The sequence below is a fragment of the Vulpes vulpes genome, chromosome 6 (genome assembly GCF_048418805.1).
Source record: "Vulpes vulpes isolate BD-2025 chromosome 6, VulVul3, whole genome shotgun sequence".
Classification (NCBI taxonomy): domain Eukaryota; kingdom Metazoa; phylum Chordata; class Mammalia; order Carnivora; family Canidae; genus Vulpes; species Vulpes vulpes.
The window spans coordinates 113,717,363-113,731,424 of record NC_132785.1 but is presented as its reverse complement, the minus strand read 5'-3'; the positions used below and the strand labels follow the sequence as shown (position 1 = coordinate 113,731,424).

At 35.8% G+C, this 14,062-nt stretch overlaps 1 protein-coding gene across 11 annotated transcripts in view; it reads left to right on the top strand.

Annotated features, from left to right (window-relative positions):
- The window catches only part of CEP128 (centrosomal protein 128), a 489,572-nt gene that overhangs the window by 130,065 nt on the left and 345,445 nt on the right, over positions 1-14,062 (top strand). For all 11 annotated transcript variants that reach the window (XM_072762163.1, XM_072762162.1, XM_072762169.1 and 8 more), the window contains 4 exons: positions 33-159; positions 1,379-1,497; positions 5,093-5,184; positions 9,189-9,261. In XM_072762163.1, the coding sequence (XP_072618264.1) occupies positions 33-159; positions 1,379-1,497; positions 5,093-5,184; positions 9,189-9,261 (411 nt within the window). The remainder of the gene's footprint in view (positions 1-32; positions 160-1,378; positions 1,498-5,092; positions 5,185-9,188; positions 9,262-14,062) is intronic.

Here is a 14,062-nt window from a genome sequence, read left to right as displayed (position 1 = left end):
GAGCATAACTTCTCCTTCATTATATTCTTTAGTTAAAAGAAAGCTTGGAACAATCAATAGGCCAACTGCGGAGTCAACGTTTATTGAGACACTCAGGAGGAAGGAGTATTTCTGTTACGAGTCTGAGTGCAAGTGACCTTGATGGTGGCACTGTGACAGGTAAGCTCTTCACATGTTTCGAAACCTTTTTTTGCTTTACAAATATTTCTGAAACATATGTTGAATACATTTACTTCTTGGAGTACTAGGACCCATACATGAAATCATACAAATAAGGTTAAGATGCAGTTGTCACTGATTTTTATGGTACCTATTTTGAAATATGTTCAGTGGGGGATCCCTGGGTGGCGCAGCGGTTTGGCGCCTGCCTTTGGCCCAGGGCGCGATCCTGGAGACCGGGGATCGAATCCCACGTCGGGCTCCCGGTGCATGGAGCCTGCTTCTCCCTCTGCCTGTGTCTCTGCCTCTCTCTCTATCTCTCTGTGACTATCGTAAATAAATAAAAATTAAAAAAAAAAAAAAAAAGAAATATGTTCAGTGGGACTTTGTTATTCTAATATTTTTGTTCTCAGACTCCATAGACTACATGACAAATTTGGATTTAATCATCTGCCTCTAATTAAAAGGATTACACAAATAGGATTTACTGTGTGGTATACTTTTTAGATGAGAAGTCTTGTCCCAGCTTCCCAGTTTTCATAGTCTGATTAGAAATATCCTATAACACTTGTTAAGAACAGGTGAATTTTATCTTTGGTGCGCAGCTAGATTTCAACAGCTAGATTACAGATATAACATTTGGTTTGCCTGTAGTTAATCAACTACTTCAACACTGAGATCACATTTGAATGGAAAAGACTTAGAAAGTCTGGAGTGAAGAGAGGTGATTTACATAGAAGTAAACATTAGTAGCCAGCTTTGTTAATATTGCTATTGATCATAATACAGATTAAAAATTGGACACAATCAGCTATATTCTATGTAGATTTTATTGATTTTTAAACAAGGTTCAAATATTAGATTACTTTTTTTTAAAATTCTGTTTTATTGGTATTGTTATATTTTAGAAAGACATAAAAGTTATTTTTATTTACCAATTTATTATTCTTAAATAAGGGAAATACTATATTACATCTTTGAAAAGTATAGCAAATTAGAACTTTAGATATTTTCTATTTCCAGGTTATTTCTGTTGCTTATGCTGTATGCTTAAAGAACAAAATTAGTGCCGAGTTAGTGACCCTAGCAAGATACTCAGGAAATAGTCTGGGTTAGGGCCTATGTATATATCCATGTCTGCTATATATTTTCTGAACAAAATTTTAGGTCGTTTCTTCTCCTACATGTTTTTATTCTTTCTTTTCTTTCATCTCTGAAGAGAGCTACCGATTTCCACCTACCTCACCTCTCAAGAACTATGGGGACCAACAGGGGAGTAAACGAATTAGGTCCAGAACTGGTGTCCGATTTGTTCGGGATCCTGACGACGTGGGCCAGGTACTTTGTACCATTCTGTAATCTGTATTTGATCTTTTTTTTTTTTTTTTAACCAAGTAAGCTATTTTATTTTCAATATTAATTATTATTATCATTTTTAATCAGTATTAATTATTATCATTTATTTTGAATTTTGTAATGGAGGAGTATGTTTTGTGGAATATTTAAAGGTGAATTTAGCTGGACATGTTTTGTTTCCTTGTTCAGGTGACTTACTCTTCTGTAAGCCTTGCTAAAGTCAGCTACTTATTATTTTGCTAACTTTGGTTTAATATAAACAAGTTAGTCCATGTGTGATTAACCTATTGGTTTTTTTTCATTAGTGTTTTTCTGATTGTTGAATCCCCGATGGAACTACTTAATATAAGCAAGAACTTTTCTACTTTTTTCATGTATTTCACGTATTCACTGAAGATTTTGGAAGTGTTGGTTTCTGTAGACATACTTCTTTTTCTATTTCTTTAAAGTTCCCTATAAGAGCTGGAAAAAATTTTTCTTGTTGCCTTGAGTAGCTAAATTATTTTATTTATTTTTTTTTAATTCTTTAAAAATTTTTTTTTTTTTTAATTTATGATAGTCACAGAGAGAGAGAGAGAGAGAGAGAGAGGCAGAGACATAGGCAGAGGGAGAAGCAGACTCCATGCACCGGGAGCCCGATGTGGGACTCGATCCCGGGTCTCCAGGATCGCGCCCTGGGCCAAAGGCAGGCGCCAAACCGCTGCGCCACCCAGGGATCCCCGAGTAGCTAAATTAATTAGATAAGGGCTAGAGGATGTTGGTGATTTTGACATCTTTGTTTTGGTGGTTTTAGGATTGTAGGCTCAGAGTTTGTCAGGATACTTAACCTGTAGCTTTTGCTGATTATAGTATAAGATAGAAGTAACAGAACCAAGTGCATGAGAAGGCACCTTATAGAAACTTTTCCTCGAGGATTCCTGGGTGGCTCAGCAGTTTAGTACCTGCCTTTGGCCTAGGGCATGATCCTGAAGTCCCAGGATCAAGTCCCACATCAGGCTCCTGCATGGGGCCTGCTTCTCCCTCTGCCTGTGTCTCTGCCTCTCTCTCTGTGTCTCTCATGAATAAATAAATAAAATCTTAAAAAAAAAAAAAAAGAAACCTTTCCTCTACTGTGGTGTTTTTTTGTTTGTTTGTTTGTTTGTTTTGTTTTTGTTTTTGGTAGGTGCAGCTTGCTAGAATGGATTATATGATGATGAAGCCTAGAATAGAGAATATCCTAACATGATTCATTTACTCTTTTATTCTGTTTATTTACCACCAGTATTCTGGGACAGTGCTTGTGTTAAGCAAAAACCTTGCCTTTTTGTGGAGCTTGTAATCTAGAAGTGGGAAAGGCTGGTTATTAATCAAATAAGTGCATAAATAAGCCCCATGATTGTGAACTGAGATGCATGCTACAGCAGAAAGTATAGGGCCATGGGAGTAAGTGGTAGAGGGACTTACCCCAGTCAGGGAAGGTTTTCTGAAGAAAGGCTGATGAGCTGAGACCTGAAAGTTGAGTGAGTCATTTTAGGTAGAACAAGTCTCTTGGCAGGAAGGAAGCCAACATCTATTAGCAACTTGAAGAAGTCCATGTAATTAAAGACATATGAAGAGGTGAGACTGTGCACAGTCTTGTAAGAGAGTGATAGTTACTTTGAGAAAAATTCCTCTAGTGTAGGAAAATGGAATCAATGTGGGCAACCCAATTAAGAGGATATTGCTGTGTTGTGGGTGTGAAACACTAGTTAGTTGGATTAGGATAAATGGAGTTGAAGAAAAGGCAGATAGATTGAAAAGCTATTTGGTAGGTAAAATGAAAGGCGTTGAAGATCAGATGACTCTTTGTGGAGGGTGAGAATGATCGAAAAGTAGGAGGTATCAAGGTTGAGTCCTAGGATTCTTATTTGCAAAACTGGAAAATCATGGCAAAATCCAAGTGAATGGTCTGCTCTTCATCTACTATATTACCTCCACTCTCTCTTTTTAACTGTTATTCCTGATTTTAAGTCTCTTTTCTTAAGATGACCTTTGGTTCCACATTGACTGTGTACTTTATTAATGCCCTACATATCATTTGCCATTTTGTTTACAGATCTGTCCCCTGTGTTAAATTCTGAGCCCCTTGTTTTCTACCATAATTGCTGGCACTGATTAGTTCAATGTGCATTTGTTCAATTGAATCAATTTGTTTTTTCTGCATATGTATATGACTTAAATTTTTTTCATTGTAAATTATAGTATACATATACATATATAGTGTACTACATACTAACAACTAAAAGTACAGTAATGTAAATGAAAATCCATGTAACCACCACCCAGGCAAAGAATCAGAGCATTATTGTGTCCCTAAAACTTTTATGCTCCCCCTGTCTCCAAGAGCTATCAACTATCTTGACTTTTATAATAATCATTTTCTTGCTTTAATACAAAACAAAACATCTGTACTACTTAGATCTTGTTTAGTATTGCTTGCATTTAAACTTTAAATAAATGGAATAACACTGTATGTTATTTTGTGCTTTCTTTCAATTGATGTTTTTGACATTTAGCCTTACTAATGTGTAGGTAGGTTTGATCACTTCATTTTTACTGTTATATTATATTCCACTGGGAGAATATATCACAATTTATTTATATACATCCTGTTCTTTTTTTTTTTTTAAGATTTATTTATTTATTCATGATAGAGAGAGAGAGAGAGAGGCAAAGACACAGGCAGAGGGAGAAGCAGATTCCATGCTGGGAGCCCGACGTGGGACTCGATCCCGGGACTCCAGGATCACGCCCTGGGCCAAAGGCAGGCGCCAAACCGCCGAGCCACCCAGGGATTCCCCTCCATCCTGTTCTTAATGGGCTTTTGGTTTATTTTTAGTGTTTTTGTTATGAAAAGCACTGCTTCAAACATTCTTGTATGTGGTTCCTGGTGGTGTGGGCAAGAGTTTCTCTGCAGCATGGATTGGCATACTATGGCATGTGGTCTAGTTGAATAGAGTTCTTTTGTAGCACAGCCATGCTCATTTGTTTATGGCTACTTCTGTGCTAAAATGGCAGCATTGAGTAATTTTAACAGAGGTCATATAGACTGAAAGCCTGAAATATTTGCTATTGTACCCTTTACAGAAAAAGTTTGCTGACCTCTTTTTTGGGGGGGTGAGGGGGTTTCTAAAAGGACCAGAATTACTGTACTGTAAAGGATGTGATGGTTAATGTTTTATATAACCTTCTAAAAATTGATTTTCTTTGGAAAAATATTTCTTTCAGAATAGACATTTATTATGTCTTTTTTAAAAAACGATTTTATTATTTATTTATGAGAGACACAGGGAGAGAGGCAGAGACAGAGGCAGAGGGAGAAGCTGGCTCCATGCAGGGAGCCTGATGTGGGACTTGATCCTGGGACCGCGTGATCACGACCTGAGCCGAAGGCAGATGCTCAACCACTGAGCCACCCAGGCGTCCCGACATTTATTATGTCTTAACATTATAAAATTTGGGCATTAGTCCAAAAAGTAAGTTCTTACTAACCTCAGTAAATCTTCATGGAAGAATTAAACAGATTCCTAAATAGATAATTATCTTTTGCCTTTACCAGCTTCATTCCTTTCATCAGTCCCTCAGAGACCTCAGCAGTGAACAAGTTCGGCTTGGAGATGATTTCAACCGGGAACTTGCCAGAAGAAGCCGGTAAAAACATAATATGGTTTTTGTTGGAGGCATGAGTTATTAGAGGAAAACAATAAATTCTGTAATTGACATGTTTACATGAATTTTAAAAACAGTGCTGTTTTATACCAGTATTTTAAAATTTATTAATAGAACTGTTTAAAATTCTTAGAATTTAGAATGTATCATGACTACATGTTAGACAAATTAATTTCATATTTTTTTAAAGATTTTATTTATTAGAGAGAGAGAGAGAGAGAGAGCGCACACACATGAGCAGAGGGAGGAGCAGAGCAAGAGGGACAGATTCCCTACTGAGCAGGGAGCCCAACGTGGGCCTCTGATCCCAGGACCCTGAGGTCATGACCTGAGCTGAAGTCAGATACTTAATCAACTGAGCCACCCAGGCGCCCTTTAATTTCATATTTTTAAAAACATTTTAATTTACTACACTGAAGCACTGCTGTTACAGAGAGATACATTGTGAGACCTTAGCAAAGAGGTCAATTTGCAAATACATTGGAAAGGATGAGAGACGGAGGCAGAAACCAATCTGATATTTTAGCATTCAGTTGAAACCTTCAAAATTGAGTGTTTTATATCTGACAAGTCTTTGCAGTTTTATCAATTCTGGGTAGTCCCCAACAAATAATCACTTTATTTAAAATTTCTTCACTGTCTTTTCATTTTTATCATCAACAGTGACAGTTGGCTTTCATTCAGAGGCCATATTTTTGCAAGAAACTAAACATTTTTATTCCTTCTCAAGAATCACAGTCTATATACAGCAGTGATGGGAGAACAACAAACCTGAATGGAAGTTTATTTACCAAGTTCCCTTGCCAACTACCATTCCAGCTAACAAAATCATTCCACACACCAGTTTTTTGTTACTATAGCAAAAACAGTCAAAGCTATAAATGTTAAATATGTGATTATTAACTGTAGTCTGTATAATGTACTTGCTTTTAAATGGGGATGGCAGGAAATTTAGTAATAAGAAATATGTTACTATTACTTCTACTACTAATAGTTAATATTATTGAACACTTACTACATGCCAGATAGATTTAGGTTTAATTTTAATAATAACCCTAGTGAGTTAGTCATCATTATTTTTTCCAGTTTTTGGATGTGGAAAGGGGCACAGAGAGATGAAGTAACTCAGCTTGCTGGAGTTCAAATGGGAGATGTGGTGAAATCAGCTTTCCGGTGAAGGCAGTGTGGCCCCAGAGTATTTGCTCTTTACCACTTATAGTACCCTGTGATTCAAGGCCATTTTTATTTATAGCTGGTATGAATAAAGAAATTAAGTTCTTGAATTGTGAGCTAATATTGTTGGTCTATATTTATTGCCAGTCTTTTAAACTGGTAAAGGTTAATTTTAAAACTAGGTATTTGTTTTTGACAAGTTGATAAAATCAGCAGAATGGTGTCAATATTTTATGTTCTTGGATTGCTTTATATGTAGCTTTTACACTTTGAAGAAAGGGTACAAATTAAGCATTAGGAAAATGAATTTTAGGAATTTGTCCTATAAGAAGACAAAGGAAAGGGGAAGTTATAGGGATGATTTGCTTATTTAGTTTAAGAGATCATGTGGCTCTGCAGTGGTGGACTGGGAATCTTCTAATCCATGACCTGGTGCCATCTGATAATAGTCTATATACTCAGAGGCATGTGTGAAGCAGAGAAACTCAAGTTAAATTAGGAATCAAGTTTCTTCTGGAACCTGGTGACTTAGCTTTGTGAATGAGGAAGATTTTAGGATCCCATTCTGCTTTACTTATACCACAAATTCTTAATTTATGTTTATAAAAGTACCAGGTAGGAAATTGCTAGTTTAACTTTCTGTGTGATTCAGAAAGATTGATATTTTCATTTAATTACTGACTTTTCATTTTTTGACATTACAAAAGGTACCTTGAAGTAAAACTACACCGGAAAGCAAGCTTTTAGAAAGGATTAAATAAAGTTTAACTTAGAACTCACTTTGGATGCCATATGGAAAATTGATTTGGGAAGGGCAAGTTAGAAGACTATTGCATTAGAGATGATGGCTTGACCAGGATTATGGCAGGAAAGAGATGGACTGGGCTATGTTTCAAGATATTTTTTTGAGATTGAAGAGATAGGATTTGGCATTGGATTGAATATGAGGGGTAAAGGAGAATAAATCAAGGATGACTGCCAGATGTCTGACTTGAGTAGCTGGGTAGATGGTAATTCCACTTCCTGAAATATGGAAGGCTGGAAAGGATAGGTCATGTATAGAAATTAAGGGTTTGGCATTGGATATGTGAGGTTTGGGATGCCTGGGAGATGTCCAGATGTAAAATGTGAAGCTAGATATTTACTCTGGAGTTCAAAGGAAAAGTCTGTTAGAAATGTGAATTAAAGAGTGATGAGCACATAGAGGTAGTATTTAGAAATGGGTGAGATCTAGAAAGGAGAACATCAAGGACAGAGTTGAGTTCCAAAAACTTCCAATATTAGAAGTCTTATATACATAGAGGAGGGGCCAGTGAGATGTGAGAAATCCAGCAGTATATAGAACTACAAAAGTTAAGAAAAAGGTACAAGTAAAGATATTTTTAGAGATTTAAAGACTTAGAAAATTTATCTTTTAGAGTAAAATTTACCCTAAAAGGTAAATTCTTCCTGAGTACATTACCTAAGAACATATAAGTAAAATAAGAGGATAAACAAGAAAAAAGGGAGATGCAGGCTATGAGAAATAAACTAACCCAGAAACTTGGTTTTCATTCCAATCCCTGGAATGATAGCCATATAGGAAATATTCACTCTAAATTAGAGCAGGAAGTAGATGTCCTTTGAGAAGAATGTAGTCAACAAGAATGGAGTAGATTCTTTTTTTTTTTTTTAAAGATTTTATTTATTCATGAGACACACATACACAGAGAGAGAGAGAGAGAGAGAGAGAGAGAGAGGGAGGCAGAGACACAGGCAGAGGGAGAAGCAGGCTCCATGCAGGGAGCCCGACGTGGGACTTGATCCCAGGTCTCTAGGATCAGGCCCTGGGCTGAATGCGGCACTAAACTGCTGAGCCACCTGGGCTGCCCTGGAGTAGATTCTTAATAGATGATTCTAGAAAGAGAAAAATATCAATAATGTGATAAATAAAACCCATATAAGGTCAAAGGATGAGAAACTCTAGAAAAAAACAAAAGCACAAGAAAGTTAATGATCCAAGTATGAAGCTGACTAAAATGGAGACATGATAGAATGTAAGCAAAAAGCATCAATTCTCTATGATGGAATAATTCATAAGAGGTATAAATTTATTGTGTAAATTGCATAGGCAGCCAGTATAGAAAAACTTTAAAAATGGTAATGAATGTATCTGAAATTGGAGAGGGGTATCAGCTAAATATTTCAAAACAGTCAATTGACACTATCTAGAGATGAAAATGATGGAAGTGATCAGTGAAAGAATGGAAATGGTTGAGCATGGGTGCTATGTGGAACCAGGGGTAAGAGGTGTGAGAGAGGAAGGGCTTTGCATTTATTTGTAAGTTCTTCTGTGTTATTTGATTATTTATCATGTGTGTTACTAATTTGTTGGGAATAAAGGTACTGAGAGGTAAGTTGGTGATGACAGAGTTTGGATAGCCCACATGGATGTAATTTGATTACAGATTACTAGTGGGGGTGTGAGATCAAGTTTTGTCCTCTAACCCCCTCCACACTTTGTTTTTAATATAAAATGAAACATATTGCAGGCTGTTTATTGAAGATGATATTCCAGTATACTTCTCAGAGTGTAATTCCCAAATCAGCACCATCAGCATCAACTGGGGATTTGTAGAAATGCATGTTCTTGGGCACCATTGCAGATCTGCTGATTCAGCAGCCCATCTTTTTAAGTCTTCCAGGTGTTTCATATGTTGGCTGATGTTTAAGGACCACTGCATTAGAGTATTATGTAATAGCATTATTATGTTGTAAATGTCACAAATTGTATTTTCTTAAGCAGCCAACTTGAAATATTTTTCTTTGCCTAGGTCGGATGCCGAAACAAAAAGAGCTTTGGAAGAATTGACTGAAAAACTTAATGAAGCCCAAAAACAAGATGTGGTGAGAACTCTTTGTTAAAAAAATAAATAAAAAATTCCCTATGCAGATGATAGAGTGGCTGGGCTGGTTGTAATCATAGCAAAGTTTAGTGGATTTTTACTTTTTGAGTAGTATATGTCATTTTGTCTAAACTTTGTTCTTACACTTCTTATAAAATGTTCATGAATTTTGGGTACTGAAATTTAAATATTTACCATGATGATATATTAGAGGTAGAATTCACTTATTTTGGAGCACCTGGGTGGCTCAGTTGGGTCCTGGAATCAAGCCCCAGATCAGAATCCCTGCTCAGTGGAGAATCTGCTTGTTCTCCCTCTGACCCTCCCCCTGCTCATGCGCTCTCTTTCTCTCAAATCAATAAAATCTTAAAAAAAAAAAAAGAATTTATTTAATTTTTAGAATTTCCTTATGAATATTCAGAAGGGACCCAGTGATTCCATGGCTTTTGTTAAATGATATTTGAGAGATACAGAATTTTTTTTTTTTTTTTTTTTTTTATTTATGATAGTCACACACACACACAGAGAGAGAGAGGCAGAGACACAGGCAGAGGGAGAAGCAGGCTCCATGCACCGGGAGCCCGATGTGGGATTCGATCCCGGGTCTCCAGGATCGCGCCTTGGGCCAAAGGCAGGCGCCAAACCGCTGCGCCACCCAGGGATCCCGAGATACAGAATTTTTTGATAGTGACTCTGTAGCACTCCTCGTTAAGTATTTTCAGTATTTTCATTTTACCTGTGTGTGTAGTCACAGTTGCTGCAGAGACCTTGCAGTCTGTTGTTTGACATGGTGCTAACTGAACATACCCCTAATTTGTTTTATTATCTCAAACTCAGATTGTTAATAGTCATTATTCAGTGGTTTCTTCTTATCAAATCACAGTCCTTGGTTGAATTAAAGCGAAAAATGGAGTACATACAGTGTGTGTTTCTTTCCATCATAATTTGTTTCTTTCTTTTTCTTTTTTTTTTTTTTAGGAGAAAAAAATAATAGAAATTGTCAACTAAACTTGGAAATTTACCAACTTCAAGAACAATGTGTATTTATTTATATCCCATAGTACCTTTTGTACTATGGGAATGATAGTGGACAGAATTTTTTTCTTAACATGTTTTATTAAAACTGAAAATTTCCTAATAAGGGCAGATATTTTTTTCTGCAGTTTTTATTATGTTGACAGTTCCTTACATACGTATGTTGAGTTTATTGTGGAGCTTGAATTTATTGGCCACGTATGCTAAGAGATGGGTATGCTTGTTCTATTTCCAGAGAGATCAACTTAGTTACTCTTCTTGCAGTGAAATTTGCCCATTTCAAAAATTTATTTATTTTAAAGATTTTATTTATTTATTCATGAGAAGAGAGAGAGAGAGGCAGAGACACAGAGGGAGAAGCAGGCTCCATGCAGGGAGCCTGATGTGGGACTTGATCCCGGGTCTCAGGATCACACCCTCGGCTGAAGGCAGCACTAAACTGCTGAGCCACCCGGGCTGCCCCCATTTCAAAAATTTGAAAAAACATCTGGCCACATGAAAGCACATTCGTCTTGTGCTTTTGGTGCTGATTTTTTTGCCCCAGAGAGATGAAGATACACTGTCTGTCTTCTGTTGAATAGACAAAATCTTTGTAGTTGGCAGCTGATGTGTGATCAGGTATGGAGTACTTCTTTTTTTTTTTTTTTTTTTACATAAAGTCCCACATTTTTGAGGCATACCAAGACCTTCAGTTTAAGTCGTGCCAATCTAAAATACTTTTAACTATCATACTTCAAAAAACGTATTTTCTGAGATTAACAGATTGGTTCATTTCTTAGTTAATTGCAGTGGTTCACACACCACGAAGTTCTGCCACTGTCTGATTTACATATTATCTAAACAGGAACTGAACACACACTTTTATGAATGTAGCTCCAAGATCCTCTGTAACTTACTAAACTATCTCTGGCTCTCTCATATATTCTAGAGTGGAGTCTGCCACCTAACAGCAGAACCTGCTAAAGCTTTGTCTCTTAATTTTTAATTTTCTAAACTTGGAGGTATAATTTACTTCTAGAAAAATACATGTATTAGTGTTTAACTCAGTGAATTATTACAAGGTGAACAGGCCCATGTAACCACCACCTAGATCTAGAAATAGAGCATTACCAGTACATGGAAGCTGCCTCATTCCCCCTCCAATCAATAATTTCTCCTCCTGTTTTCAAGATGACTATTTTGACTTTTTAGCCCATGCTAATTTTGACTGTTTTGAATTTTTTAATATAAGTGGAATCCAATAGGGCATTTTTTATGTGTCTGTTTTTTGCTAATCCTTAAGGTTATGATATTTCTGGATATTGTGTCAAGTACTTGCAGTTCGTTCATTTTTATTGCTCTTTGGTATTCCATTGTATGGATTTGCTGCAGTGTATTTTAACATGATATTTGAATTATTTCAAATTTTGGGCTATTACAAATAAGGTTGCGGTTAGTAATCTTACTCATGTTTTTATTTTATTTTATTTTATTTTATTTTATTTTATTTTATTTTATTTTATTTTATTTTAATTATTTTATTTTATTTTCTTATTCATGATTTTAGTGCACATGTACATGCATTTCTGTTGGTACATAACATGGGGTACAATTGCAACATGTCTTCAAATTTAGCAGATATTGATAACTAAGTTTCCAAAGTGGTTGCATTAACTTACACTTCCACTGACAATGTAGGAGAATTCATGTTGCCTTTTTCATCTTTTCCAGTACTTGGCATTATTAGCCTTTTAATTATAGCCAGTATGTTAGGTGTTTATAGTGTCTTATCATTGTTGTAATTTGCATTTTCATTTGTCTTTTCTAGAGTTTCTCATCTCTTGGCCTAATATGGGCCTTATTTATTACATCGTTGATATTTTTCTCCAATTCCTTACTGAATTGTCTCAGGAATCTACTCCATTCTTTTTGGCTTTTGGCTATTTTCTTTTTTGAGATTCCAGTTTGCTTCTTTTGCCCATTTTTAAAAAAATTAGATTTCTTATCTTTTTGTTATTGATTTGTGAGAGGTCTTTATATATTTTGTATATGAGCAGTCTGTCAGTTATTTGTATTACAGTGTTGTCTTTAATTGTCTAGAGCTGTTTCTTCTCACTCTTGAAATTCTCTTAATGGGATTTTCTGTTGAAATTTAATCTAGTTCAGTTTTCTGTGTTTTCTTTTGTGGTTGGTGCCTTTTTGACCTGTTTAAGAAATTGTTCTCTATTCTCAGATCATGAAAATATTTTCTTATGTAATATTCTAGAAGCTTATTGTTTTACCTTTTATATTAAGATTCTAATCTTTTATATTAAGATTCTAATAGCTACTTAGAATTGATATTTAAGGTATGAAGTAGGGATCATATATTTAAATGAATATCTAATTGATTCAGTTTCATCTATTGAGAGAGCCACCCCTTTGTTATTACTTTACAGTCCCGTCTTGGTCATAAATCAAATGTCCACATGTGCAGGTATCTGTTTCTGGACTTATTCAATCCTCTGGTTCATTTGTCTATTCCAGTGTTTATATCACACTATCTTGATTACTGTTGCTTTTATGATAAGTTGTGATATATGGTAAAGTCCTTCTACTTTGTTCTTCAAGTTTATCCCATGTATTCTTTACTCTGCATTTTTGCATTTATGTTATTTTATTTTTAAAATATTTTATTTATTTATTCATGAGACACACAGAGAGAGAGAGAGAGAGAGGCAGAGACACAGGCAGAGGTAGAAGCAGGCTCCACGCAGGGAGCCTGATGTGGGACTCGATCCCTGGTCTCCAGGATCACACCCCAGGCTGAAGGTGGCGCTAAACTGCTAAGCCACCTGGGCTGCCCCTCTGCATATATTTTAGAATCAGCATATGAAATTATTAAAAACCTGGGATTTTGATTAGATTACACTGTATCTATAGGCCAACATTGGAGAGAATTGACATTTTTACAATGTTGAGTTTTCCAATTCATGAACATAGCAAATTTTTCCATTACTATTTATAGCTTTTATTTATTTATTTACTTATATATTTAATATCCTTCTTAAAAGATTTTATCTTTTTATTTGAGAGAGAGAGCAAGAGAGAGCATGAGCAGGGGGGGAGAGGCAGAGGAAGAGGGAAAAGCAGGCTCCCTGTTGAGCAGGAAGCCTGACGTGGGCTTGATCCCAGGACCCTGAGGTCATGACCTGAGCAGAAGGCAGACACTTAACCAACTGAGCCACCCAGGCACCCCTATAATTTTTTTATCTAGAGATCTTATGTGTTTTACATCATTTTTAAGGTTTTAAGGTTTATTTTTAGACTTTTATATTTTTATGCCATTTTTTAGAGTATCATTTAACATCAAAAAAATTAACAGTATTAGTACTGTCTCTTAAAAGTCTTTATTACTTGTTTTTAGAGGGATGGGAGGAGCGGAGGAGGAGGGAGAGAGAATCTTAAGCTGAGTGTGGTTCCTAATGTGGAGTTTGATCCTATGACTCTGAGATTGTGACCTGAGCCAAAATCAAGAGTTGGACACTTAAATGACTGGGCCACCCAAGCACCCCAACAATCTTTGTCTTTTACTTGTAGGATTTACCCTCTTTCAGTTAAAGTAAATATCTATTTAATTTGTGTAAATCTACCATGTTATTATTTGCTTTTCAATTGGTTTCACCTCTATTTTTCTTATATCTTTTGGATTTATTAGTTTTAATTTTTAAAATTTATCATATTTATTAGCTTGCTCATTGTACCTTCTTTTGTTCTTTCCGTGGTTAACATAGGGATTAGAACATACA